This window comes from Miniopterus schreibersii (genome assembly GCF_964146895.1).
Source record: "Miniopterus schreibersii genome assembly, chromosome: 21".
In the NCBI taxonomy this organism is placed as follows: Eukaryota; Metazoa; Chordata; class Mammalia; order Chiroptera; family Miniopteridae; genus Miniopterus; species Miniopterus schreibersii.
This window is the reverse complement of record NC_138123.1, coordinates 7,767,272-7,790,815: the sequence shown is the minus strand read 5'-3', so window position 1 is coordinate 7,790,815 and position 23,544 is coordinate 7,767,272. Positions and strand designations below refer to the sequence as shown.

Genomic DNA, 23,544 nt, shown 5'->3' with positions numbered 1-23,544 from the left:
GAAGCCACCAAAAAGGTCACATGAATGTTTATTACATAGAAAAAAGGGAAAGGAAGAAAAGGTTTCCAAAGCCATGTTTCCAGGATTTTTAAAAAAACCACAAACTTGGAATGCCAGAGATGTCATGCTTTATACACTTATCATAGGAATGTGTGTGTATATAAATATGTACATGGAGCTATGTACAAAGGTTTTCACTGTCATACATGGTATTTTTTCGTTACATGTACAGTAGGTGCTGGAGTTATGAAGTTCAAAGCTGGCGGAAGAATGAAGAAGTTGGAACCCTGCCGAGCGCCTCTGGAGCACTGTGGAGACCCCAATAGCTGCAGGCAGGCTTGCGGGGGGCTTGGTCCTGAGGGCTCTGGGAAAGCTAAGCTGTAGGCACGCCTGGGTCCAGGCTGCGAGGTTTGGACCAGGGCAAGTCTGAAAGTTTCCCCAGGTCCCCGACATTAGTTTCTTCCTCTCTTGGAACCACAAAGGCTCCAGTCATTGGGATGGGATGGAAACCCCCCTGGCTGGGTTGGATCCTGGGGAAAGCTGGTGGTGGGGTCAGCTCCCAGTGGGCCTGGGTAGAATTGAGTCAAGAAAGGCCTGGGAGATCAGAGAGCACGTCTTGTCAGAGAACAACAGAAATGCACAGCGATTACTGTCACAGAAAAAAGAGACCCAAACAAAGCCAGTCACGGCGTCAAAACACTGCAGTTCACAGCACGACACTCAGCCATATATGCACAGAACCAGTCTAGTTTTTATGTATGTTGTTTAAAGAAAACAAAAACATTGGCACGATGTACAGCGGCCTGGAACTTAGCCTGTGAGCAGGGACAGCCAAGGGACCCCACAGGGCGCCCAGGCTTGTTACAGCTGCCTCCATCCTGAACACAGATCTAGCACTAACCCAGAAAGTGGGGTGGACTCGACCCCCGCCCCCCTTCTCTCCGCATTGTTTCCTACACTGGGGCAGGTGGGAGGGCTGTGGGAACAGAGAAGGCCTCAGATGACAGGCTTGTCTGCAGCTCAGGAAGAGCCCAGAAAGCAGCCACTGTCCCTGTTCTCTGTGTAGACTCACCTCCCACAGAAGGCTGAGCTGGGGTCTGGGGGATGAGCACAGTGGGTGGAGTGGGGTGGGGTGCTGAGCCCATGGACCCTGGGAAGAAGAGATCCAAGGCCAGGTGCCCTGGAGAGAGGAAACTGCAAATCTGGGCCCCTGGGCCCCTTGACAAGGGCAAAAAGTGCCACCAGCCAGAGCCCAGGCTGGAAGGAGATGGCTCCTGGACGGGCCTAGGGCCCCCTTTGAAGATGGCAAGTCCCAGTCCTGAGCCTCCGGACAGACCCTATCCTGCTTCACCCAGCAGTCAGAGGGGCTGTGAGTGTGCACATGTGTGTGCACATGTGTGTGTGCGTGTGTGTCTGTGCTTCTGCCCATTTAAGGGTGAAAGTATGGCGGGGGCTACTGTGGAGTCCAGGCCAGCTGGGGTAGCTGGCATTTTGTCAAACCCAGGCGGGGGAGGGAGAGGGGTTAGGGACAGAGATTCTACAGCTACATCGAAGCGAGAGACAGCTCGTACCAGAAAGGGAGACACATACAAGTGGGACCCAAGTGGGGCAGGATCAGGAAAGAAAAGTGGAATTGGGGGCCAGTGTTTCTGTTTAACTAGAAAGAATCCCGACGGCAGGACTGCCAGGCTGAGTCCGCGAGGCCTGTGCAGGAGAGAACCGCTTCCACACCTCTGGGATCCCGTGAACATTTTGAAACTCTAAGAATCTAACAGGAAGAAAACTGATAAAAATACAGGACCCGGAGCGCCGCCCAGCTGCTCAGGCTGAGTTCAGCCCCCCTTCCCCTGCCAGCCAGGCTTCTTCTTCTCTGCAGGGAGAGCAGGGCCAGCCCAGGCCTTGGAGAATGGGTCTCCCCTCTCCCCCCTCTGCTCACCTTGCTGTTTCACCTGGGGAGCCTGGGGACTGGGATGCTCTCCAGGAAAGTGGCATCTTTGATCTGTTTCTCTGAGGCCATGCTCAGGACCCGCTTGGCCCACATCAGTGCCCCCTGAGTTGCTGAATGCCTAAATGCAAACCCAGGGTGCCACAGGTGGGAGGCCAGCACCAGGGACCACAGAGGAAGCCCTGTCTCTGCTCAGCCTCAGGCCCAGGTTCTGGGGGGCGGGGGGGTCAGGAGATGGTCAACATGCTCTTCAAACTGTTCCCCAAGCCTGAGGAACCCAACCACATTCAAGGTCATGGTCTCTAGGGCGGGTCGGTGAGGCTGGAAGTGCTTTAAAAGTGCTCCTCCCCCTCCAACCCCTCTGTTGAAAGCCCTCCAAACAAACCGGCAAGAGGGAATAACAGTAAACAAGGCCTGAAACAAACTGGATAATTTACACTTAAATTATACATCCCAAAGCAGTTTACACAGTGCAGGGGGCTTTCTTTGCCAACATCACTAACAGATAAAAAGGACCAGTGTCATAAAGGCCTGAGGAGGACCTGGGAGCTAATGGGGCCCAGGCTCCTCTCGCAGGGTCGGATCCCCCCACCTCAGACCCAGGGGCCTGGGAGGAGCTGGGTCCAGGCTCGACTGAAGGGACACAAGCTCACCCTTGTGACAGGGGTTCATTCTACAGGACCCTGGCCCTCCAGCCTGAAGTTCTGGCTCTAAAACGGACTCAGCTTAAGATCCAGGTCAATAGTCTCCACATGCACAGGACACTCCCACGCCGCCAGGCAGCTCATTTTTACTCCAGGCTTCCACTCCAGCCCAAGAGAATTGCCATTCTGATCCGATGGTCAGAGAAATACTGGGAGTATTTAATTTACTATGAAGCTCTCTGTGCGTCTGTGACCCCCAAACACCCATGGCCGGGGAATGTCCTGTGGGATTGTGACTGAAGGAAAGCCAAACCTAAAACGTGCCCTGTGACTGCTGGGTCATCACCCTTGTGCTGGCCATCGAGGCAAGCCCAGATCTGTCCCCAAAGGGCTGTGTGTCAATCAAGCGCTGGCAGGCACAAGAACCCTAAATCTCAGCTGGCTGGCATTTAATAAATTAACTCTGGCCACCTAGCAGCCTGCATGGCCAGCTCAGACCACTGGGAGTGCACTGGCCACAGCTTATCTAATGAAGATGATGCCATGACTGTGGGCTAATTAGATGGCACTATTTTGAGCTGATTCCGCCCACATCTCAATCCTCACGGCTCACTGTTCAGAAGACCAGTAGGGGGCCTTGTGGTCTCTTGCACACATCAGTTACCTGGAAAGGGGCTTCCTCCTGAGCCTGATGTCTTCTCAAGTCTGGAGATGTCCTTCCAAGTACACAAACCCTATATTATGTCATTCCACACTGGGACTCAGGATGACACCTGTCACTCCAAAAAAAATCCCACCTGTGTCTGGATTGTGTCACTAAACATGCAACATAAATTACTATGTCTTCTCTACCCCCTCAGCAGCCACCCCCAGCCCCAGCCCCAGCCAGGAAAATAGATTTTCCTCTCTCACTGTGGGGCAGCCCCCACCTGAGACCTGCCATCACTCCAGGGAGTCTCGCAAACTCTTGGGGGTGAGGGCTGCGGGCTGGTGGCCGTGGAGGGGTGGCTGGGCCTTTATGTTATTATTTCACCAGCTGAGGCCTTTTATCTGATTCTAAGGGAGGCTCCGAGCTTAGGTGCCGCTTCCTCGAGGCAGCCAGCAGCCAGCCTGCTCTCCTCTTGGCCTGGAGGGTGCTGTCTTCACACAGCAAAAGGGTCTGGCTTTCTGATCAAACCAAACCTGGTCCCACGCTGTGAAAACAGAGGCTTCCAGACATGAAAGCAGCAGCAAAGGCCTGGGTTGGCGTCGGGAAGAAAGGAGGAGGGAGGAAGACGCTGCCAGGTGTTCAGAAAATGCAACCCAGCCCCTGGCAGCCATGACGAGATGCTCATCAAAACTAAGGGATGGGGCACCCGGCCGGCGTGGCTCAGTGGTTGAGCATCGACCTAGGATCCAGGAGATCGAGGTTCGATTCCTGGTCAGGGCACAGGCCTGGGGTGCGGGCTCGATCCCCAATGACTCTCATCATTGATGTTTCAACTCTCTCTTTCTCCCTCTCCCTTCCTCTCTTTGAAATCAATAAAGATATATTTTTAAAAAACTAAGAGATGGGGAGTTGGGAGAGCAGGAAAGATCAGGCCAAGAGCAGAGAACCAGGGGGGAGCCCAGGGGTGGGTGAGTGGTTGGAGGATGTTCCAGGGAGCTGTGCAGGCCACAGGGACCCCCAAGGCCTGCTTCTCAGCAGGACTGTAATTAAAAAGCCCACTGGATGGGGTGAGTGGGCCACTGCCCCAGGTGGGAAGTTTAAGAACAGAGACTATGCAAACAGTGCCCTGCAAAGGGGCTCAGGGTAGAGCCAGGGGCCTCCCCAGCTTCGGGCCCCCCAGGCATTCCCATCCAGCATAGAAAAAACGGCCAAGCAGGCCAGTTCTCCAGCCCTGACTGAGCCCAATTCTGACTGAGCCCCTGACAGGCAGGAAAAACCCCTCAGAGAGGGACACACTCAATGGCACAAAGTCCAGTGGGGTCAGAAACTTGGCTTGGGCCCACTCCCACTATTTAGCGATTCCTACGTTACTGAAAATGAAAACAGACATGTAAATGTTGCCTTGCCACTCTCATTTTGGAGCTCCTTCCTCCTTATTTCAGGTTGATACGTGACCCACAGTAGCCTGGACAACTGCAGGTTCCTGCCTCCCGTGGGATCTGACTGTAACCATCACAGAGGTGTCTTAAGGGGCCCGATGGTCCCTTTGCAACCAGAGGAATCCCTGTGTCACGCTTTTGACGGTGGAGAGCTGTTCCAGACTGCGGATGTCTCCTATTCTCTTTCTTACATCCAACATTTCTGAATTCAGAGACCCATCCAGTCCCCTGATTTCAGAGAAAAGACTGTGGGCCAGAAATGGTGTTAAGTGGAATGGGGAAAGCTGCCAGGTTGTGCCCACGCAGACCCGGGTTGGTAATTCCATGGTAACATCTGAAGACTCCAGCAATTTGCCCCAGGGATGGGGCCACTGCCCTCCTTCTCAGGGAAACAAAAGTCAAAACACACCCAGGCCCCGGGATTTCAGTGGTAAGCAGATGGGGGACGTGATAAGGGAGGGCAGGGCCAGGTCACACCTATGGGGATCCGTGTGTCCCCTGCCCCCCAAGCTGAGGGCACCGCAGGCCTTTCCACTGCGGGCTGGAGTCTGTCCATTCTCACTCCCACCCTGGTGCTGCTCCCAGGAGACCACTCTGGCAGGGGCTGGGGACCAGAGGCAGTGTCCACCACAGTCCTGCCCCTTGGTGAGCCCCTGCTGCCCGGCCCCACAGCTCGGCCTGCCCTTGCAGTGAGTGATACAAGGCTGGGGGTGTGGGGCAAGCATTTCCCAGCCTCTGTCAGCATCCCCGTCTCTACCCCACACCCTACTCCCCACTCCCCGGGAGATGCTCTGGGTACCTGGGCCTATAGGGCTTTCTGGAGCAGGGGGGGCTCGGAGCCCTCAGAGCCTGCTGAGAAAAGTAGATGCGTTTCCAAAATAAATAATATCTTTAAATGCCCCCTTTCCACTCCAACCCCAGGAAATAGCAGAAGACAACATGTAAGGCCCTTGTGCCTGCCGCTGCTGGATGCGGCTCTCACGGGACCACCCTGGACTTCTCGGCGGCTCCCCTGGCTCACAGCTGCTGTGGGATGCCCTGCTCCTTGTAGCCTGTGAGAAAGAAGCAGAGGGGAGACGGTGAGACATCCCCTTCCTCCAGCATTTCTCCACGAGGTGCCCCAGACTAGAATCTGCTTCACACAGGTAAATGGCTGCTACATATAGTCAGGGTCCAACTTTTCCCAAGGGCATTGGCTTCTTAATGGGAATCCAAAGGGTAAATGGAGAACTGGGGATCTATGAGAGGCGGGTGTCTGGGGTGGGGGTCGGAAGGTTGTCAACAAGCCCCAAATCCACACCCCTGCACACAAGTGGCTCCACCAGCCCGGCCTGGTGTGATTTCCCACTGCAGAGCCTGGGGAGAAGGTGCCAGACAGGCTCCGCCAAGTGATGGGCATCTGGTGTGTGTGGACAGAGAGGAGGAAGGAAGGCGGCCTACAGGGGGAATAAACAGGCATGTGTTCAACCAGCTGGACGTCTGTGACACACGCAAACGTGACTGAGGGTTCTGAGCCTTTAAAACACTGGTGATAATTATGAGGCCACTGGGAAAAATTGACCACTACTGATATTGGAGAATTGTTGCTAATTTATTTGGATATGAAAGGGGACTGTGGTTATGTTTTTGTTTTGTTTTTTAAAGATACCTACTGAAAAATTTAAGGATCAAACTATGATTCTGGAATTTTGAGTGGTTACCCCCATTAGCTGGTGACTTAGCCTGAAGAGGAGCTTCAGTGGACTTAACCGTGTTGGTTTTTTTTATCTTTATATATCAGATTATTCATCAATTTTAGGTGCTAAAAATCCAGTGCTGGAGGTGGGGGAAGATGTAGGCAGTAACTGATGAAACAAGAGTGGCCGTGAGTTGACAATTGTTGGGCTTTCAGGGACTCATCGGACTAGGCCCTTTAGGTTTGTCTATGCTTAAATATTTTCCAAAATAAAAAGCTAAGAATAGAAGCCAGTTGACCAACTGAAAGAGGGGGCGGGCGGGGTGGCAGGGGAGGGTCCCAGGCAGCCCAGGCACGAGGCTGGGCACCCATCAACAGACTCACCCTGGGAAACTTGGGAGCGGCACAGGATACAGGCAGCGTGAGAAAGAGAAGAGAGAGAGAAAAGAGTCTGAAAACAGAAAACAGAGGGGCTGTCTGAACTATAAAGACGGTGGGGGGCCTGGGAGACAAGGGGACGCAGGTGAGCCCTCAGAGCAGGAGCAGGCCCAGCAGGTCTCCCTGCCAAGCGCCCGCGCCCTGCAGGATCACAAATGCCCAGACTGTTCTGGCCCCTGCTCCTGCTCCAGCCCCGCTCCCCTCATCCCGGCCCGGCCCCAGCCCCCCAAGGAGGAATGGGGACAGTGGCTACTCACTGGCGAGGATGACCATGTCCATGCCCCAGAAGATGCTCATGATCCAGCCCACCATGACGATGGCCGTGAGGATCTGGATGAGGGCGGCCGCGATGTTCAGCCAGAAGACGCAGCACACGTGCCTGTCGGGGAGGTCAGTGCGGGCTCCGCACAGCACAGTGAAGGCCGAGACGAATGTCCCTGGGAGAGGCCGGACGGGACAGCCATGTTAGGGTGCTGGGAGGTGTAGCCTGTGTCCAGCACCTTCCTGCTCAGACCCCAGCCCACCTCTTGTCCCCACACTAGAGAGACCAATGTGCCACCTGGAGGAGGCATAGCGTGGGGCTGCCAAGGGGCCTTTGGAGGAACACAGATGGCATTGCAATTGGTCCTTCTATTAAGGAGCAGGGCAGGGTTTGCCTTGGGGGCAGGAGTGGCGACATGGGGGGAGGGGAAGGAAGAGGGGGAGGGCTGCAGGGCCCCTGGATAAGGGGTTTGGCCCAATCTATAGGGAACCGAGCTCTGATGAGTTTTGAGCAAGACAGCAATACACTAGAAGCAGGAATTGAAGAAAGTTAACTTGCCGGCAGGGTGTTGGGTAGTTTGAAAGTCTGAAAAAGATGAACTCAGCTGAGAAATGATAGGGACATGGACTGAAGGCTCGGTAGAGGCCATAGGAAGAGACAGGGGAGCTTGGGACCATCAGAAAGTGTATGCCACCATCCTTTGCCTCTGCTAGCGCATCACGCATGTGGGATATGAGATGAACACAAGCTGACACCATTCAAACAAAGAACACTACCAAAGTAGACGTGTGGGGAAAATACTAAGTAAAAATAACACAGATGCAGTTAGCTGCACACCTACAGTGTGTTTCACTGCACTACCCCTTCCACCCGCATTCCCTCGGGTTCTTCCAGCCTCTGGAGGTGGTGATTAGTATCCCCATTGTACAGATGGGGAAACCAAAGCTCAGAGAGGCTAAATGACTTGCCCACAAAGCACAGCCCAGATTTAAACCCAGATCTGTATAGTTTAGAAGCGTAAGCTCTTCCAAGACTGGGATGCTGCACCCTTGCATTCAAAATAAGGAGAGTTGGTATAGCTGCTGTGGGAAACAGTATGGCGGTTCCTCGAAAAATTACAAGTAGAAGTACCATGGAATCCAGCAATTCCACTTCTGGATCTAGTCCCCAAAAGAACTGAAAACAGAGTCTCAAAGGGATATTTGTACACCCTCGTTCATCGCAGCACTGTTCACAACAACTAAAACATAGAAGCAACCAGGTCGTCTCTAGATGGATGAATGGATAAGTAAAAGGTGGTGGATACATACAATGGAATATTATTCAGCCTTAAAAAGGAAGGAAATTCTGCCACATGCTACAGCATGGATGAACCTTGAAGATATTATGCTAAGTGAAATAAGCCAGTCCCAAAAAGACAAATACTGTATGATTCCACTTCTCTGAGGTACTTAGAGTAGCCAAATTCACAGAGACAGAAAGGAGAATGGTGGCTGCCAGGGGCTGGGGGGAGGAGGCCCCACAGGGGGTTATTGTTTAGCAGGGACAGAGTCTCAGTTTACAAGATGAAAACATTCTGGAGATGGATGGTGGTGGTGGCTTCGTGATGATGTGAATGTACTCGGTAACACTGAACTATACACTTAAGAATGCTCGTGAAGGTAAATTTCAAATTATGTGTATTTTAGCACAGTAGAAAGAATTGGGGGGGAGGAATGTGTTAGGCAAAAGAGGAGACAACCTCAGCACCTGGGTGGCATGGAGGGGGCTTTTGGTCACTATACTCTCTTCTACCCACGTTGACAAACTCATGATAACTCTTAAAACATGTATAAAAATATAAGCACATTGTATACATACTGATTTGTGCGATTTGTACCTATAGTACCTGAAGTTTCATTAATTTAGATACATTTATTATTAATGAACTTATTAATTATTATTAATTTGGATAAATAATTTCACTAATTAGGAAATGATGGTAATAGGTTCCTTTTGCCATATAAGGTAAGGGCTAAGTGCATGGATTGATAATATAAAACCATTGTTTTAATCAATTCAGCAGAAAATTTTTTAAATGATTTTAGCTCATTTTCATATGAGGAGGTGTTAATTATTCTAAATGAGCCTTACCTGCTAAATAAAGAGCCCTCCCCAACAGCAGCACGTTAGTTCTAATTTGTTTCATGAGCGCCACGTGTTAGTCGTAGTTTATTTCACGAGCACGGACCATGTGCCTGTGCTGGATCCTGGGAACACAGAGTCCAGAGAGGCAGTGGAGGCTCGGCCCACTCGCACCCCGGGGAGCTCACACTCTGGTGGGGACACTGGGTCACAAAAGGAAGTGACGAATTCTGCTTGGTTATATCAAGAAAGACTTCACAGAAGGGTAAGTGATTGGGGGGAAAGGTCTGGAAAGCTGATGGGAAGGAAGGGGAGAGGGGTTCCCAGAGACAACCCGGAGTGTATGTCCTGAAACTCACAGGGGGACAGGGGACTGAGTGGCGAAGGGCAGCTGGACACAGTGATGAGAAACAAAGCTAGTTCATACTTTGGTTTAAAAAAGTAAACAAAAAACATAAATTCAAAGAATGAGGCTGGGGTGGGCAGAGGACAGGCTGGGGAGGGACCCAAGAGCCAGGCAACTGGCAGCCCCTGGGAAGGGTTTCAACAGGGAATTATGCCTGGATCAGTGACTAGCTGCATGGTGGGAAAGGAAGGGACAGGGGCCCTGCCCTGGCCTGGTTTTCATACTATGTGGTGAAGGTGGAGCCATAAACCAGGGAGAAGCCGTGTCCATCAGCTGAGTGGAGCCAAGCTGGGGACAGAGACTCGGGAGGGGTCAACTACAGCTGTGGAAGTCACTGAAGTGAAAGGGGTCACCCAGGAGGGCTTGGAATTTAAGGAAAGACCAGACACAGGAGAGGAGAGTCTCAAGCAAGAGAAGGTGGTGGCCAGGGTCACCTGCTGCAGAGATGGTGAGGGGACCGGGTGGAATCACAGGTCTGATGAGGCCATGAGCAGCCAATCTGAGGGAGCGAGTGGCAGGAGCAGGATGTCAGAGGTTAGGGGAGACAATGAGGTGTGGATTCCAGGACGTGGTGAGGACCACTGTTTCTAAAAGCTCCTGGGAGAGGCTTAAGCTTGTTTATCTGCTGAGGAGAAGCTGCCCCAGAGGGGAGATAAAAGTATAACCAGATCAGGGCTAAGTGGATGTCAAAGGTCTTGATAAGATGAGAAGGTGAGGGGTGGGGGATCTACAGCACTTTTCCAAACTGGTTTGTGCGTCAGAAATCTCAAACTGAGTTTTTTAAAAATGCAGGTTCGCCCGACGGGCGTGGCTCAGTGGTTGAGCATCAACCTATGAACCAGGTCATGATTCCCGGTCAGGGCACATGCAGGGTTGCAGGCTCGATCCCCAGTAAGGGGCGTGCAGGAGGCAGCCGATCAGTGACATCATTGATGTTTCTATCTCTCTCTCCCTTCTTCTCTCTGGAATCAATAAAAACATATTTTTTAAAAATGCAGGTTCCAGGGCCCCACCTGGAGACCACCAAAGGCCTAGGGACAGGTGTGGGGTTGCTTGTTTGAAGATAAGAGAAACAGTCCCCCAGCTGTTTCTAACATGCAATCGGGTTTGCGAATCGTGTGAGAGGTGGAGAGATTGGCCTGGCAGAGGCAGAGCCAGAGCTAGAAATGAGCCCACAATTCCGGCCTTTCACTCTGTCCAACGGCGTCCCCCATATGACTCAGTGCTGAGTAGTGGGGGGTGATCTTCTGTGGCACAGGCAGGGGGACTGGCATAAAGTTCCTGGGGGTGTCAAGGCCTGGCCAACACCAGCTGGCACAAAGAAAAATGAACTGTACTGTCAACCACCCAAATCAGCGTGTTATGACACCTGGCACTTAGGCAGGGACATGTGCTTTGTGTGTCTGAGCCCTCCCATGATCCCGAAGAAGAAAGGCTGAAGGAGAACCCCACCCCCACCCCATGGAGACTCATAGCAGAGACACCGGTGGGCTTTGCAACCACAGGCCCCCCCACCCCCGTCACTGCTGAAGCCTCTGGCTGCCCCAAGGAGCTCAGGGCTCAGGCTCCAGATGCAGGCAGTAGGGAAGAGAAAGGCTCTGTCCACTTCTGTCCTGGAAGTTACAAAAGGTCCTGGGGGAGAGCTTGCAGCCTCCCATCAGCAGAGGGGGCAGCTCTGCTCCTGAGACAGAGCCTGGGGGCTGGAAATGTCTTTCAAGAGTCCCATGGGGTCAGCTTTTTGCGTGACTCACATGGGAGCTGTGGAAGGCGCTGCGTTGGGAAGGGGATCGTGCGGCTTCTTGGGACTAGGGGAGAGGGGCAGAGCTGTCTCCGAAGCAGCTGCTCCTGATAAAAAGTGCTCCCCTGGGACCGAGGCCAGTAAGGCAAGTCAGAGCCCAGATGTCACCTGCAGCTAGCTCTGCAGTCATTAAGATGTACTGCTCGTCAGTGGCTGTGACTTACACCTAGACGCCCTCCGTCAGTCCTCCAGGGAGGGTGGGTTGAGCACAGCCCTCTTACTAGCACAACCTTGACCGGGAGCTTGACGGACAGGAAGGAAAGGGAAGGGAAGGCCTGGCCAGGACCTCACAGCTGACTTGGAAGGACAAGCCACACCCTACGAAACAGGCCACACTGCCGACGGCTGTCCAGTTCGGAGCCAGGATGTGATGAATGGAAGATCACATTCAGGGTCCAACTCGGCCCTATGAAGTTTCAATTCTCAAACCTCAGGGGCCATAAGAAGCAATGGAGGTTGTGCTAAAAATACACCTCGCTAGGTCCCGCCACCCCGAGATCTGAACTCAGAAGGCGCGGTCAGCAGCTTTTCATCATTGAGCAATTATTTCAACTGGAAATGGAAATGGAAATGGAAAGGCAGGAGAAGTGACTCTAAATTCACAAGTGATTCTGGACAAAAGGAAGAAAGAAATGAGTTTGAAAGTGCACAGGGGCGGAGCCCCTGGCTCAATGAGCAGAGACGATGAGGTCTCGACCCTCGACGGGGCTCGGCGCACTCCTTCTATCTACACCTTCCGTTCTGATTCCTTAAGAAACAGGGCAGAAAGGGGAGATTTTGGACACTGTGTGGGGGAAGGCACTGTCTGGCTTTTTCAGCTCAACAAATTCTGAAACAGTCTGAGGAGAAGGTGCTCAGGCCCCCATGAGGGGGACCGTGTGTCTTTGAAGGTGAAGGGGCCTCTGAGTCAAGGACGGTCAGCCCAGGGTTCAAGGCTGCGGAGCTCCTGGAGGACAGCTGTGTCCTCATTTGGGAAGTTTTGTAGACTCAACACATCCTTGCAGAGAGGAGCCAGATTATAAAACCGAGAGACAACAGCGCAAGTCAAAACATAGTTCTAGTATCTTCGTCACCCTGGCCACCCTCAAAGTTCTTCCAAACAAATCTGCCAGTGCCTCCAACCCACAGACCCTGTGCCAGCGGCACGAAGGGTGTGTGAACTGTGTTCACCACTCCAAACAGCACGCAGACACCCTAATGGGGTCCCCCCAGCCCATCGGGATGCCGGCTCATAAGCATTTGGAAAGCACATTATCTCAATGCAGTAACTGGGGTCCTAGTGGCCATTCTATCCACTTTGGATCAATTAGAGATGAGGCTGTGAATTGCATGACTTAAATCCCTCCAAGCATGGGTTTCATGGAAGAAAAATAATGATGGGCGAGCTTCTGTCCTGCAAAGAGAAGGTGTGAGGCATCCCGAACCACGTCGCCCTTGCCCTTGCCCAGCTGGCCCTCCACGCCCAGGCCCCCTCTTCTCTCCACCCCCACTCAGAAAGTAACAGTTCGGGGTGCACACTGTATTCCTCCCTGGGCATCAGGCAGCCACTACAGGGCTACCTGGGATCCAAGGACTGAGAAACCCAGGAAAAGGCAGTGGGGGGACATCTTCAAACAGATAAGGGAACTTAAAGTGAGACCTCGGTGGAGGAAATTCCTTAGTTGCTACCACGCCACGGGGTGAACCTTAAATTTTCCAACTGAAAGGGCTTCATGGCACAAAGAAAGGAGGACAGGAAGTCCCCCTGGCTGTCACAGATAAATCTGTCGCCCTGCCTTCCAAGGACAGAGAAAATGAGACCAGCTCCTCTGTCCCCCCTCCCACCGTGACATCAGGCTGGTTATCCTGCTGCAGGCTGGTTGACTGGTACTGGTAGCTAATTTTAATGATGTTGGTGTTGCATCAGGCTCCCTGCGCTTGTTAGCGATCTCCTCTGCCTTCATTGTCCCCCTGCTGGATCCCTTCCCAGCTCCAAGATGCACTCCCAGCCCTGGACGGACCTCAAGGGGCAGGGGAGCTGCAGAGCAGACTGCAGGCCCCCCTTGCGGGGGCCCAAGGAGGCCCCAGGATCTCCCCAGGGTGTTGAACCTGAGCAGAAATATAACCTCATGGAAAATCTCAGTTCCCTAGTTCTGAGCCTTGTCACGACAGATTCTGGGCTTAAATTAAATGCCAGAGAGGGAACTGAGAGAGTGGGGATGGGATGGGGAGGACGGTGTGTAATGACCAGGGCAGGGGAGCCCTGGAGGCCTGAGCTTTGTCCACCCACCTTCCGCAGGACGGGTGCTCAGGATGGTCACTGGGGTGGAAAGATGGGCCAGGGCAGCAGTGGTGACCTTGGTTAGAGGAGACAACACAGCTTCCATCTCCTGAGAATTTGCAACCTGGCAAGATGAAATTTCCACGGCTGGCTAGACACTGAGATTAAAACAGAGAGGGGCCCTGCCCAAGGTCACAGCTGCCAGGGAGCCTTTCTGAGATCAGCGCAGTGAGAATCTGCAACACAATGAACCCCAAAGGCACTCTCTGGAAACGGCTGCCCCAGGGGCAGAGGGTGGGAACCCCGGGGCCTGCATCCACCCCCTTGCCTTAGTGGATGTCCTTCATCCTCAGGGGCTAGGCTAAGACCTGAGGTTCATGGGTGACCCTCATTCAATCACCCAAATAACATTTGTGAAGCACCTACCACGTGCTCAGCACCGAGCTTGTTGACATTGAGTCCCTCTTTCTTTATTGATTCAAGCATGGGGACAAGGCTGCCCTGGGCCTGCAGCCACCAAGTGTGGGGGGGGCCAGGTGTGCCAGGCCCCAGGGGGCACTCAGCCCTGGGAGTGCTGTGGGGAGCTGTCCCCAGGTGCCCCAAGCTGTGGCCACACACACTAGGCAGGTGGGAGGACAGCACCTCCCTGCAGCTCACCCTCGCGGTGGAGGCCTGTGGGGGATAGTGGGGCATTTCCAACCACGCCACCTCGGCCTCATTTGTCCATTCATTTGTCCACATATTCAGGCAGCATTCATGAAGCACCTCCTGGGTGCCAAGAACCGGGGTAAACCCACGTGGTTCCAAACGAAAAGAAGAATCCCGGCCCTCACGAATCCCACGGGGTTGTGAGAAAGACAAATCAGGCCCAGAACCCACCACTGTGTGGTCAGTCCTGCAAGAGGGGAGGAGGCAAGATGACACTGTGGTCACAAAGGTGAGCTCTGGCATCAGAATGCCAGGGCCCGAATCCTGGCTGCACCACGCATAGGGCCTGAGACCTTGACAAGTGACATACTTCTCTAGGCGTCAGTTTCCCCATGTAGGAGCTTAAGACAGTGAGAGTAGCCTGCCCCACAGGGTGGGCGTAAGGACTCAGCCAGTGCATGGAAGGCCCTCGGAACACAGCGTGCACTGAATCAGGGACATGTGGGAGCACAAGGAGGCCCCTGTCCCAGACTCGGGAGGCAGGGGACCAGGAAGCCGTCCCCAGGAGGCGACGCTGGACTAGATCCCTGGCAAATAAGAAGATATTCACTAAGAATATGAGAATGAAACTGAGGACCTCGGTGACTCCTGCTCTCACTGTGGCTTGTAGCCGAAGTGACTACTCCCCCCCCTTCTCAAAGGACCAGTGCAACTGTATGATAGTTGCTAAGTTCACCACGTCAGCCTCATGTAGCCAGAGGCTCCTGCTAATCCATATGCCGCCGTATTATGCAGCCAGTGAATACTGTAAGCGTGATGACTGCGCAGCGAGTCAGGGAAGCGTTTTAAGTGAAATGACAGAAATAGTATGTATATTATGCCGGGGATTATTTACAAACATTTATGTGCGTGGACAGGGCTGGAGCGTATGAAGCAAAATGAAAACAGTTCTGCCATGCAGAGTTATAGGTAGCTTTTTCTCTTTTTTTCAAAAAGCAAATCCTTTTTCAGGTTCAAAAAGAGCTTCAGGCACCTCTCAGGATCCAACTCGGCAAGGCTGGCCATCAGATGGTTCTAACTGGCCACAGAGAAGCAAACGAGGGGACACATGGCACGCAGGCACCTGACACAGAAAAATAAATGATGTCGTGTGACTGTGCTGGGGCTGCCACGGAACACCCCAAACTCCCAGGAAGGCCTCTGGGATGCCCTAGGGCGTCATTCCCAGTTAATCAGGCAAAGGGGGTCCAAGCCGAGTGGGAGGCTGGAGCTCATCTGGTGGCGGTGGGACCAGAGGGTGGATACCGTGGGCTCTTGTTTGGCAGCCAGGAAATGACTCCAGGCTCAAGAGACCCCGAGGAGCCACTGCGGATTCATTTAGGTGGCCACATGACAACAGCAGAAAAGGAGCTGGCAGCTCAGCCTCCCCGAGGGCCAGGGAGGAAGGAGGGAAGGAGGAAGGAGGCGTGTGTGCGGCTCGTAGTCAGGTGTCCCCTGTTCGGCTGGGGACTCCCACAGGCCCAGAAGACGCACCTGCTCCTTCCTGGTTCTGTGCCCTGTGGGGTGGCCTGTGTGTGTGTGCTCCTGGGCCAGGGACAACGTCCTGCCAGGGCTCACGGGATCAGGCTCCAGGTGGCTTTCTACGAGCAGGGCTGATGTCGCTGCTCAGGCCGCAGGGACGTGCCACACTGCAGGCAGGGCGTGTCCACTGTGGTCTTTACTTTGGAAGTAACCCACTCAAACAGGCCTAAACAACAGAGGGATTTGTTGATTCTAGTGCCTGGAATGATCTCTAGCTCCCTGTGTTATCCTGGACATTGCAGGAGGTGTGGGTGCTTAGAACAGTACAGGGCACCCAGGAAGCACCATAGGAAGCCTGTCACTCGGCTACTGTTACTCCAGAAATAGGGTTTGCATTTTGCTCCCCTTTACGTTCCAGGGCCAGTGCAATGCCTGGAACATGGCAGGACTTTAGTGGGGGTTTAGCAAATGAACAGATGGCCCATCTTAGCGGAGAAGCTGGTTACACAGGCCAAGGAGATGATCTCGCTTTCTGGTCCTTGCAGATGAGGGACAGGCCGAGATCCCACAAAGACAGTCTGCCTGCACATCCTCTGAAGGCCTGGGCTGCTTAGGAAAGGCAATGTGGTAAAGGTAAGTGGAGTCACATCCCAGCTTCCAGCCCTACTCGGGCACTTACCACTGCAGGATCTCAGCCTTCACCTCCCCTCACAGAGCATCCCCCACTCCTAGGATGGTTATTATTCATGTTATTATTGGCACCCAGCAGAATTCAGTCCCCAGGACGCTTGGGCTGGGTACCACTCTGCCATTTGAAAATGAAAATGATTCAGCTTCTGGGAGGCTGTGCAATCCAGGAAGTAGCTTCCCACCCCTGTCAGGGTCTGGGAAGGGGACAGAAAGGGGACAGAAGCCCTCAGGGGACAGCCTGACAAGAGACCAAAGCCCTGACCAGAAAGAGCTACGTGAGCAGCATTAAGGACTCTGTGTCCCAGACTGCCCCACACCCCAAAGTGGACACAAACAAAACACAAATCAGTGGAAATTTCCCCAAAAGGGTTTGGGCACCAGATCCCAACCCCTTCCCCTCAGTGAAATGTCAAAACATTTCAGATGTGTGAGCAATCCGTTCACACAGACAGTAGACTCAAAGTACAAGCGTTGATTCCTGAAATGCTATTTCTATTTTCCATATACACTGTCAGAACATGAGGCCTGTGGGAGTGACCCCCCGGGACATATCAGGACTCAGACTCCAGGGGTTGGTCACAGTTCACCCTGACTTCACGGAAATCAGGATACTCAGCTTAGTCACCCCCTCCATTCACCTCCCTTGGCTGCAGATCGGCTATTTCCAGAAATGAATGTCACCCTCCTTGGGTGAGCCTTCTGGGAATGATGTAAATTTTTCAAAAGAATGTGCTGCCCACCCTGAGAGCAGATCCTCCGTGGGGAAAGAGCGTGTGCTCCGCTTGTTCTGAGCCACGCGGCCCTTCTGGGACCGGTGATGCTCAGGACAAGAGTATCCTCCATAAAAGTACATCTGGTAAATGTGAACTTCCCTGAAATGCTGTGACTATTTTTGCTCATGGAGTCAGGCCTCCCCTGCCCATCTAGACTCAACCTATCACCTGCTGGAGTGCCCCAGGCCACCTCCCCAGGGCTCCACGGAGCAGGCACAAGCAGAGAGGCATCTGCCATTTATGCCATACATCCTGATGCAATGCCAGGAATGCCAACTGAGGTTCTGGGGACATCAGGGTGTATACGCAGTGTAATCAGCTGATATACCAACCACAACTGGTTATTTGTTACCTTACATCTATATTTACAGTTAACGGCAGGCTCATTTCACTCTTGCGACTGATAAATTACCCCTATGTTTATGCTTCGTTTCCAAAGATAGTCAGCTGGAGGGAGGGTCTAGCAGAGGAACATTACTACTCATAGCTGATGTCTCTTAGGATGCTTTGGACACAAAACCAACTCAAACTAGCTTAAGTGACATGAAGCTTTTATCATCTCAAATGACAGGAAGTCCAAAGGTAGTTCAGAGGTTGGATAATTAAGTTCAATTGTGCCACCAAGGGCCCCGGCTCTCTGCATCTCTCTGCACTGGCACTCTTGGCGTTGGCTTCAACCTCAGCCTAGTACCCAGATGGCCACAGCAGCTCCAGAAAGCTCAATCTTGACATGACAATGTCTGGATGAATAAAAAGAGGGTCTTCCTTTTAAGCCTAACAAAACAATTCCCTTCTTAATGATCATTGGGTCACCTGCCTTTTCTAAACCAGTCACCCACCAGAGGTATGAAATTCTAAGACTGGCTTACACTAGTCATCTTGGTACAAAGGATGCTGGGAATCAACCTGACTGCTTTCCACACACAGCCCTTACCAGAGAGCCGAGCCCCTCTCCTCTTCACCTCTGGGAACACCCCCTCCCAGTCAGCCATGATGCTCCAAGTCTACCCTAGAGAGCATGGTGAGATGTCACAGCCAGACATCTAGGGCCCCTTAGAACAACCACTGCATTTTTTAAATGCCCTACCCAAGTGTCCATCAACAGATGAATGGATACACAAACTGTGGGGTAGCCATACAATGGAATAGTACTCAGCCTCGAAAAAGGAAATGATGACACATGCCACAACATGGATGAACCTTGAGGACACTTTGCTAAAGTTGCATAAGCCAGTCACAAAAGAACAAATATTGTACGATTCCACAGAGACAGAAAGTAGGATAGGGGTTACCAGGGACTAGGGGGAGGAGGAACGGGACTTATTGTTTAATGGGTACAGAGTTTCAGTAGATGATGAAGTTCTGGAGATGAATGGAGGTTGCATGGCATTGTGAATATACTTAATGCCACAGACTTGTACACTTAAAAGGCTAATATGATAAATTTTGTTATGAATATTTTACCGCAATAAGAAAAATGACCTTTGATGTTTACTAACTCACTAGTCATTGGCAACCTCAGTGAGTGGTGAGTCTTTACCTGGGACATAACACTCAAGGCAGCAGCCTTGGGAGCCTCAGTGTGTGTCATCTCTCCATGACTAAGTTTAATCTCATCATGGCTTCTAAAGTATAGGAAGAATCTCTTTTTCTTCTCTGACTTGAATGCTAAGCTGATTAAAGAGGTCCAGCCCATAGGGAGGCTCCAGGCCCCCTAGGGGCACTCATAGCTGGGGACCCCAGAACACACAGCATGCCCACCCCGACCCCAGGACCAGCCCTTTCCCTCTAACAATGCTCCTGCAGCCACCTGACCAGCAGCCTCAGAGGACTGTGTGTCACCTCCTTTAATGAGGTGCCTCTGAGACCCAGAGTGAAGCTGGACCATCAATCCACCTGCTAGGCAGCGGCTGAGAGAGAGGCTGGGAGCCTTTCTGGGGATGCTCGGCTGATTACTGAGCCAAGGAGAGAATTCAGGGTCAGACAGAGCGCCTCTGCAGCTGATGGATTTCTCAAAGCAGAACTTATTAGGTGGAGGAGGTTTATCTGGGGTTTTGCAACCTCGGGCAGCACATTGCTTTCTACACTCTAAACGAGCAGGAATATGACAGGTAGAGGCCCTGAGCCAGGAGGACAGGACTGGGCCCCAGGCCGGGCGCCAGGGCGGGCTCTAGGGAGAAACTTACCACCAGACATGTCCTATTAGGGCAAGAAGGCTGCAAATGTGAGAGCTGAATCTGTGCTAGGAGTGCCACTCCAGGCTCTGATCCCCTGAAAGGGGCTTGGAAATGGGGGACTGAGTAAGGCACGCAGCTCCGTAGAAACAGCTGGTTCTTTTCCCTCTCGGAAATGGCACTTTTGGGAAATCTGATAGATTCCAGAACTACCCCCACATTGTCCCCAGCCAGGACTGTGTAGTCAGAGGCTGGCCCATTGCCTGCTCTTACCCACCCTGCCCCATGTCTCTGTTGCCACTTAACCAACCCACTCAGCTCCCCACGCCCCAGGGACGAGCTGGGACGAGCTGCCGAGTTCAGGGACCTGGCTCACCTCCATCCTGCTCACTTCCCACACTGCCCAGCCTAGGTGCCCTGCTGGTGTGGGGTCCAGAGAGAGTGGGCTTTCAGAGAGCCAGGAAGGCCAATCTATTTTTCTGGGAACCTGCAGCTCCGAGGTGGGGTGGCTCCTGACTCTCTGCTTCCCTTCCCTGAGTCTCCCCAATCCTATGTGAGCCATGGGGCACAGTGACAACCTCACCTTCCCTGAGGGCTTGCTTTGTGCCAGACCTGCCCAAGGGCTCTGCCTGCAAAGTCTCCTTGAGTCCTCACAAAACCCCTAAGGTGGGGACAGGGGTCAAGTGGACCAATATGAGTAACTCCCCTAGGAAACTCCTCTATCCTGCCTTGGGTTCTATCAGGGACAATTTCTCTAAAAGCCTGTCCATTTTCTTGGCCTGCAGGCCAGTTGCAGCCTCCATGGACCTTCCTCTGCTCAGCTCTCTCCATTCTGGGAGTAATATCCCCACCCTTGCCTTCCCTAGACACACATGTCTATGTGAGGTCACCACATCCCTCATCCTGTCTGGTCACCTGTTACTTTCACCTACTTCATATCAGTTCCCATTCTTCTAGAAACAGTGGGACCTTCCTCTCCCTCACATTCAGGCCATGAAGTTTGGGTGGGACTGACCTTAGCCCCCAACTCCCAAGGCGGCACATGGTACAGGCCTGGCCAATCCAGGAGTTCCGCTCCCCAGGCCACAGTGACTGGCTCAGGGAGGGGCCCATGACTCAAGCCAGACCAATGAACTTCAGTTCCAGGAGCGCTACTGGTCCAGTTAGAGGAAAAAGCCCTCTTTTCATTGGAATTGCTAGTTTAAAAGGCATTGTCACTATAGAGCACCTGAGAGTCACTGTGTAGAGAGAGCCCAGGTAAAAATCAAACAATATAGAGGAAAAGATTTAAGGCCAAGACCTGGGAAGAGAAACTGAGTCTTGAGGACATCTTTGAGCCCCTGGATCCAGCCAGGAGCTGCAGGTGCCAGGGAAGGAGGGGGCAGGAGGAGAGCAGAGCCTCCCAGTGAGCCCTTCCCTCCACTGGCCCAAAAGAAGCCAGAGGAAGGGAGGGAGGCGCCTGGAGCTCTCTGGTCTAAACCAATGGCTGCTGCACCTGTTCAGGGTTCTGCGTTTTTCTACCTGTTGGAGGCGCTATGCTCAGACTGCCTCTCCTATTCCACAGATTTTTATTGTATTTTTTATGGTGCCTGCGGGCATCATTGGATGTTCTGACATTGCCAGTGTGCTTTGGATGAGCCCTGTTGCTAAGAAACAAACCCCAGAAGTTTCTTTAAACACCCAGCTCCATAAAAGCACATTCCTCCTAAACACCATTGTGTCTTCTCTTGGGCCACTTTGGTTAACTAACAGCTGGTTTCCGAAGGCCTCAATTTGAACCTCCGGGAAAATCCAATGATCTGCTCCAATGACCCAAACCAGAGGAGCCACCTTCAGAGCTTGGAGTGATGGTCTTGGGCAGGAAGGAGGGCACTGTCCTGGCTAAAGATGCCTGCAGACTCCAAGCAGGGGTCTCATGAAGGAGGCCTCCTAGGAGGGACCAGCTCAGGCCAGGGTACTAGAGGGACCCTGATATTCAGAGACACCGAGAGGGACCAGTGAGATGTGGCCCTGTCCTGGGGGATCCTGGGGGCTCCTTTTAGGATTTCTAGAAACCACTGACCTCACTATTTTCTGTAGAGAGGCCCCGACTTAAACATGCTTTAGACCAAATCCAACCACGACTTCTCTCCCTAGAAGGCTCCAGTCTTCCCGGTGTTTCTACCAGAAGGGCTCCTGGGGGCACCACCCTCCCCACAAGCCCCGAAGGCAGAGATAGCTATGCTGGTAGCAGTCACTCCTGGGTTCCCTCTTCTTCCCCAGCCCCGGCTTCAGGACACTACAGAGTGGCACACAAGGAGGCTCCCAAGAGTTTCTCTCAAATGGGGTTCTTTCTAAAAAATACAAGTTCCCCAGACCCACCCCACTCCTACTAATAACTAAATCAGATTCTCCAAGGGTGGGAACTGGGACTTGACATTTAACAAGCTTCCCAGAGGGTTCTAGTGCACGCTGAGATTATAGGACCACACATCAGCCATGTCCCTGGCTAGCTATTCTGTTCCCAGATTACTGAGCATCTGTGAAGAGCCAGGCATTGCACCTGGAGGTGCAGCGCTGAGGACTGGTCCTGCCTCGACGGGGCGCACAGTCTGGTGGCCCACTGGTCACACAGCGTGGCCCCTCTCGGACCAGTTCCAAGGGTGATAATAATAGTACTTAATTTTTCAAAATTAGAAAATGAGCAGAGGAACTGAATAGACATTTCACCAAAGAAGACATACAGATGGCCCATAGGTACATGAAAAGGTGCTCAGCATCGCTCATCAGCAGGGACATGCGACTCGAAACCGCAACGAGCTATCGCCTCGCACCTGCTAGAAAGGCGTCAGCAAAAAGACAAGAAATAACCAGGGTGGGTCAGGGTGGGGAGGAAAGGGATCCCTTGAGCACTGTAGGTGGGAATGTAAATTGGTTCAGCCATTATGCAAAGCAGCCTGGAGTTTCCCTCAAAAAATTAAAAATAGAACTACCAGCTGATCCAGTAATCCCACTCCTGGGATATATCCAAAGGAAAGAAAGTCACTATCTTGAAGAGAGATCTTCACTCCCATGTTCATTACAGCATTATGGTCGAGATATGGAAAGAACCTAAATGAATGAATAGATTTTAAAATATCCTATCTATATCTATCTATATCTATATCTATATTTATATCTATATCTGTATCTGTATCTATATATCTCTATATAATTCAGCCTTTAAAAGGAAGAAAATCCTGCCATTTATGACAACATGGGTGAAACTTAAGGGTTTAATGCTAAGTGAATTAAGACACAGAATGAGAAATATTGCATAATCTCGCATGTGGAACCTTAAAAAAAAAAAGCCAGACTCCTGGTAACAGAGGGGTATAGTGGTGGTTACCAGAGACTGAGCTGTAGGGGTGAAGGGGGAGATTTAAAAATATATATCCTTTAGAGCCAGGAGATAAAATGTAACCCTCGCCATGTTCCAAGCACTATTGTAAGCACTTTATGCGTAAGTGCTCATTTAATCTTCAAAAGAGTCCTGTGAAGTGGGTACTATTATTACCCCCATTTTGCAGATGAAGAAACTGAGGTACAGAGAGGTTCGTTAGCTGGCTCAAGGTCACATAACTATCATGTAGTAGAGTGGGATCTAAGCCCTCAGCAAAATAAGAAAGTTATACCCAGAAAAAGGTCAGCAGAGATTAGGGAAGCACCCCAGAAATAAATAAATAAATAAATTCTGGGTCCCTAATTTTACATCAGCAAATGCCCTTCGCTCTGGAACCCATGGGGAGTGTCTCCCTCCCGTGTCCCACCCCTGGGCAGTGTGGCAGGTGGTTCTGTGTCTACTTAATGTTCCCTCCCAGAGAATGAAATCTCCCCGTTCCTGGCAGGGGCAGCAAGGGCCAGCCCTGGCCTTCCCGCACCCTGGCGCATGGAGGAGCACCTCAGAAGGCAATTCCCCAGGGCACAGCTCCCCAATGCTTTGGGTGTCTGGGTCTCAGTGCAGAGCCCTAAGTCAAGGGAGGGACCTGCGCTCCTCCCCAGGGCAGGGCAGTGGCCCTCGGAGGGGACAACAGGCAGAAAAGCCCCAACCCTGGGGCTGCTGCCTTCTCCTTGCTGCCC

At 52.3% G+C, this 23,544-nt stretch overlaps 1 protein-coding gene across 1 annotated transcript in view; it reads right to left on the bottom strand.

Annotated features, from left to right (window-relative positions):
- Positions 1-3: 3 nt before the first annotated feature.
- The window catches only part of STUM (stum, mechanosensory transduction mediator homolog), a 40,621-nt gene continuing 17,080 nt past the window's right edge, over positions 4-23,544 (bottom strand). Inside the window, exons 2-3 of the mRNA XM_081124196.1 lie at positions 7,048-7,227; positions 4-5,729 (exon numbers count right to left, since the gene is read on the bottom strand). Of these exons, the coding sequence (XP_080980322.1) occupies positions 5,695-5,729; positions 7,048-7,227 (215 nt within the window). The 3' untranslated portion in view covers positions 4-5,694. The remainder of the gene's footprint in view (positions 5,730-7,047; positions 7,228-23,544) is intronic.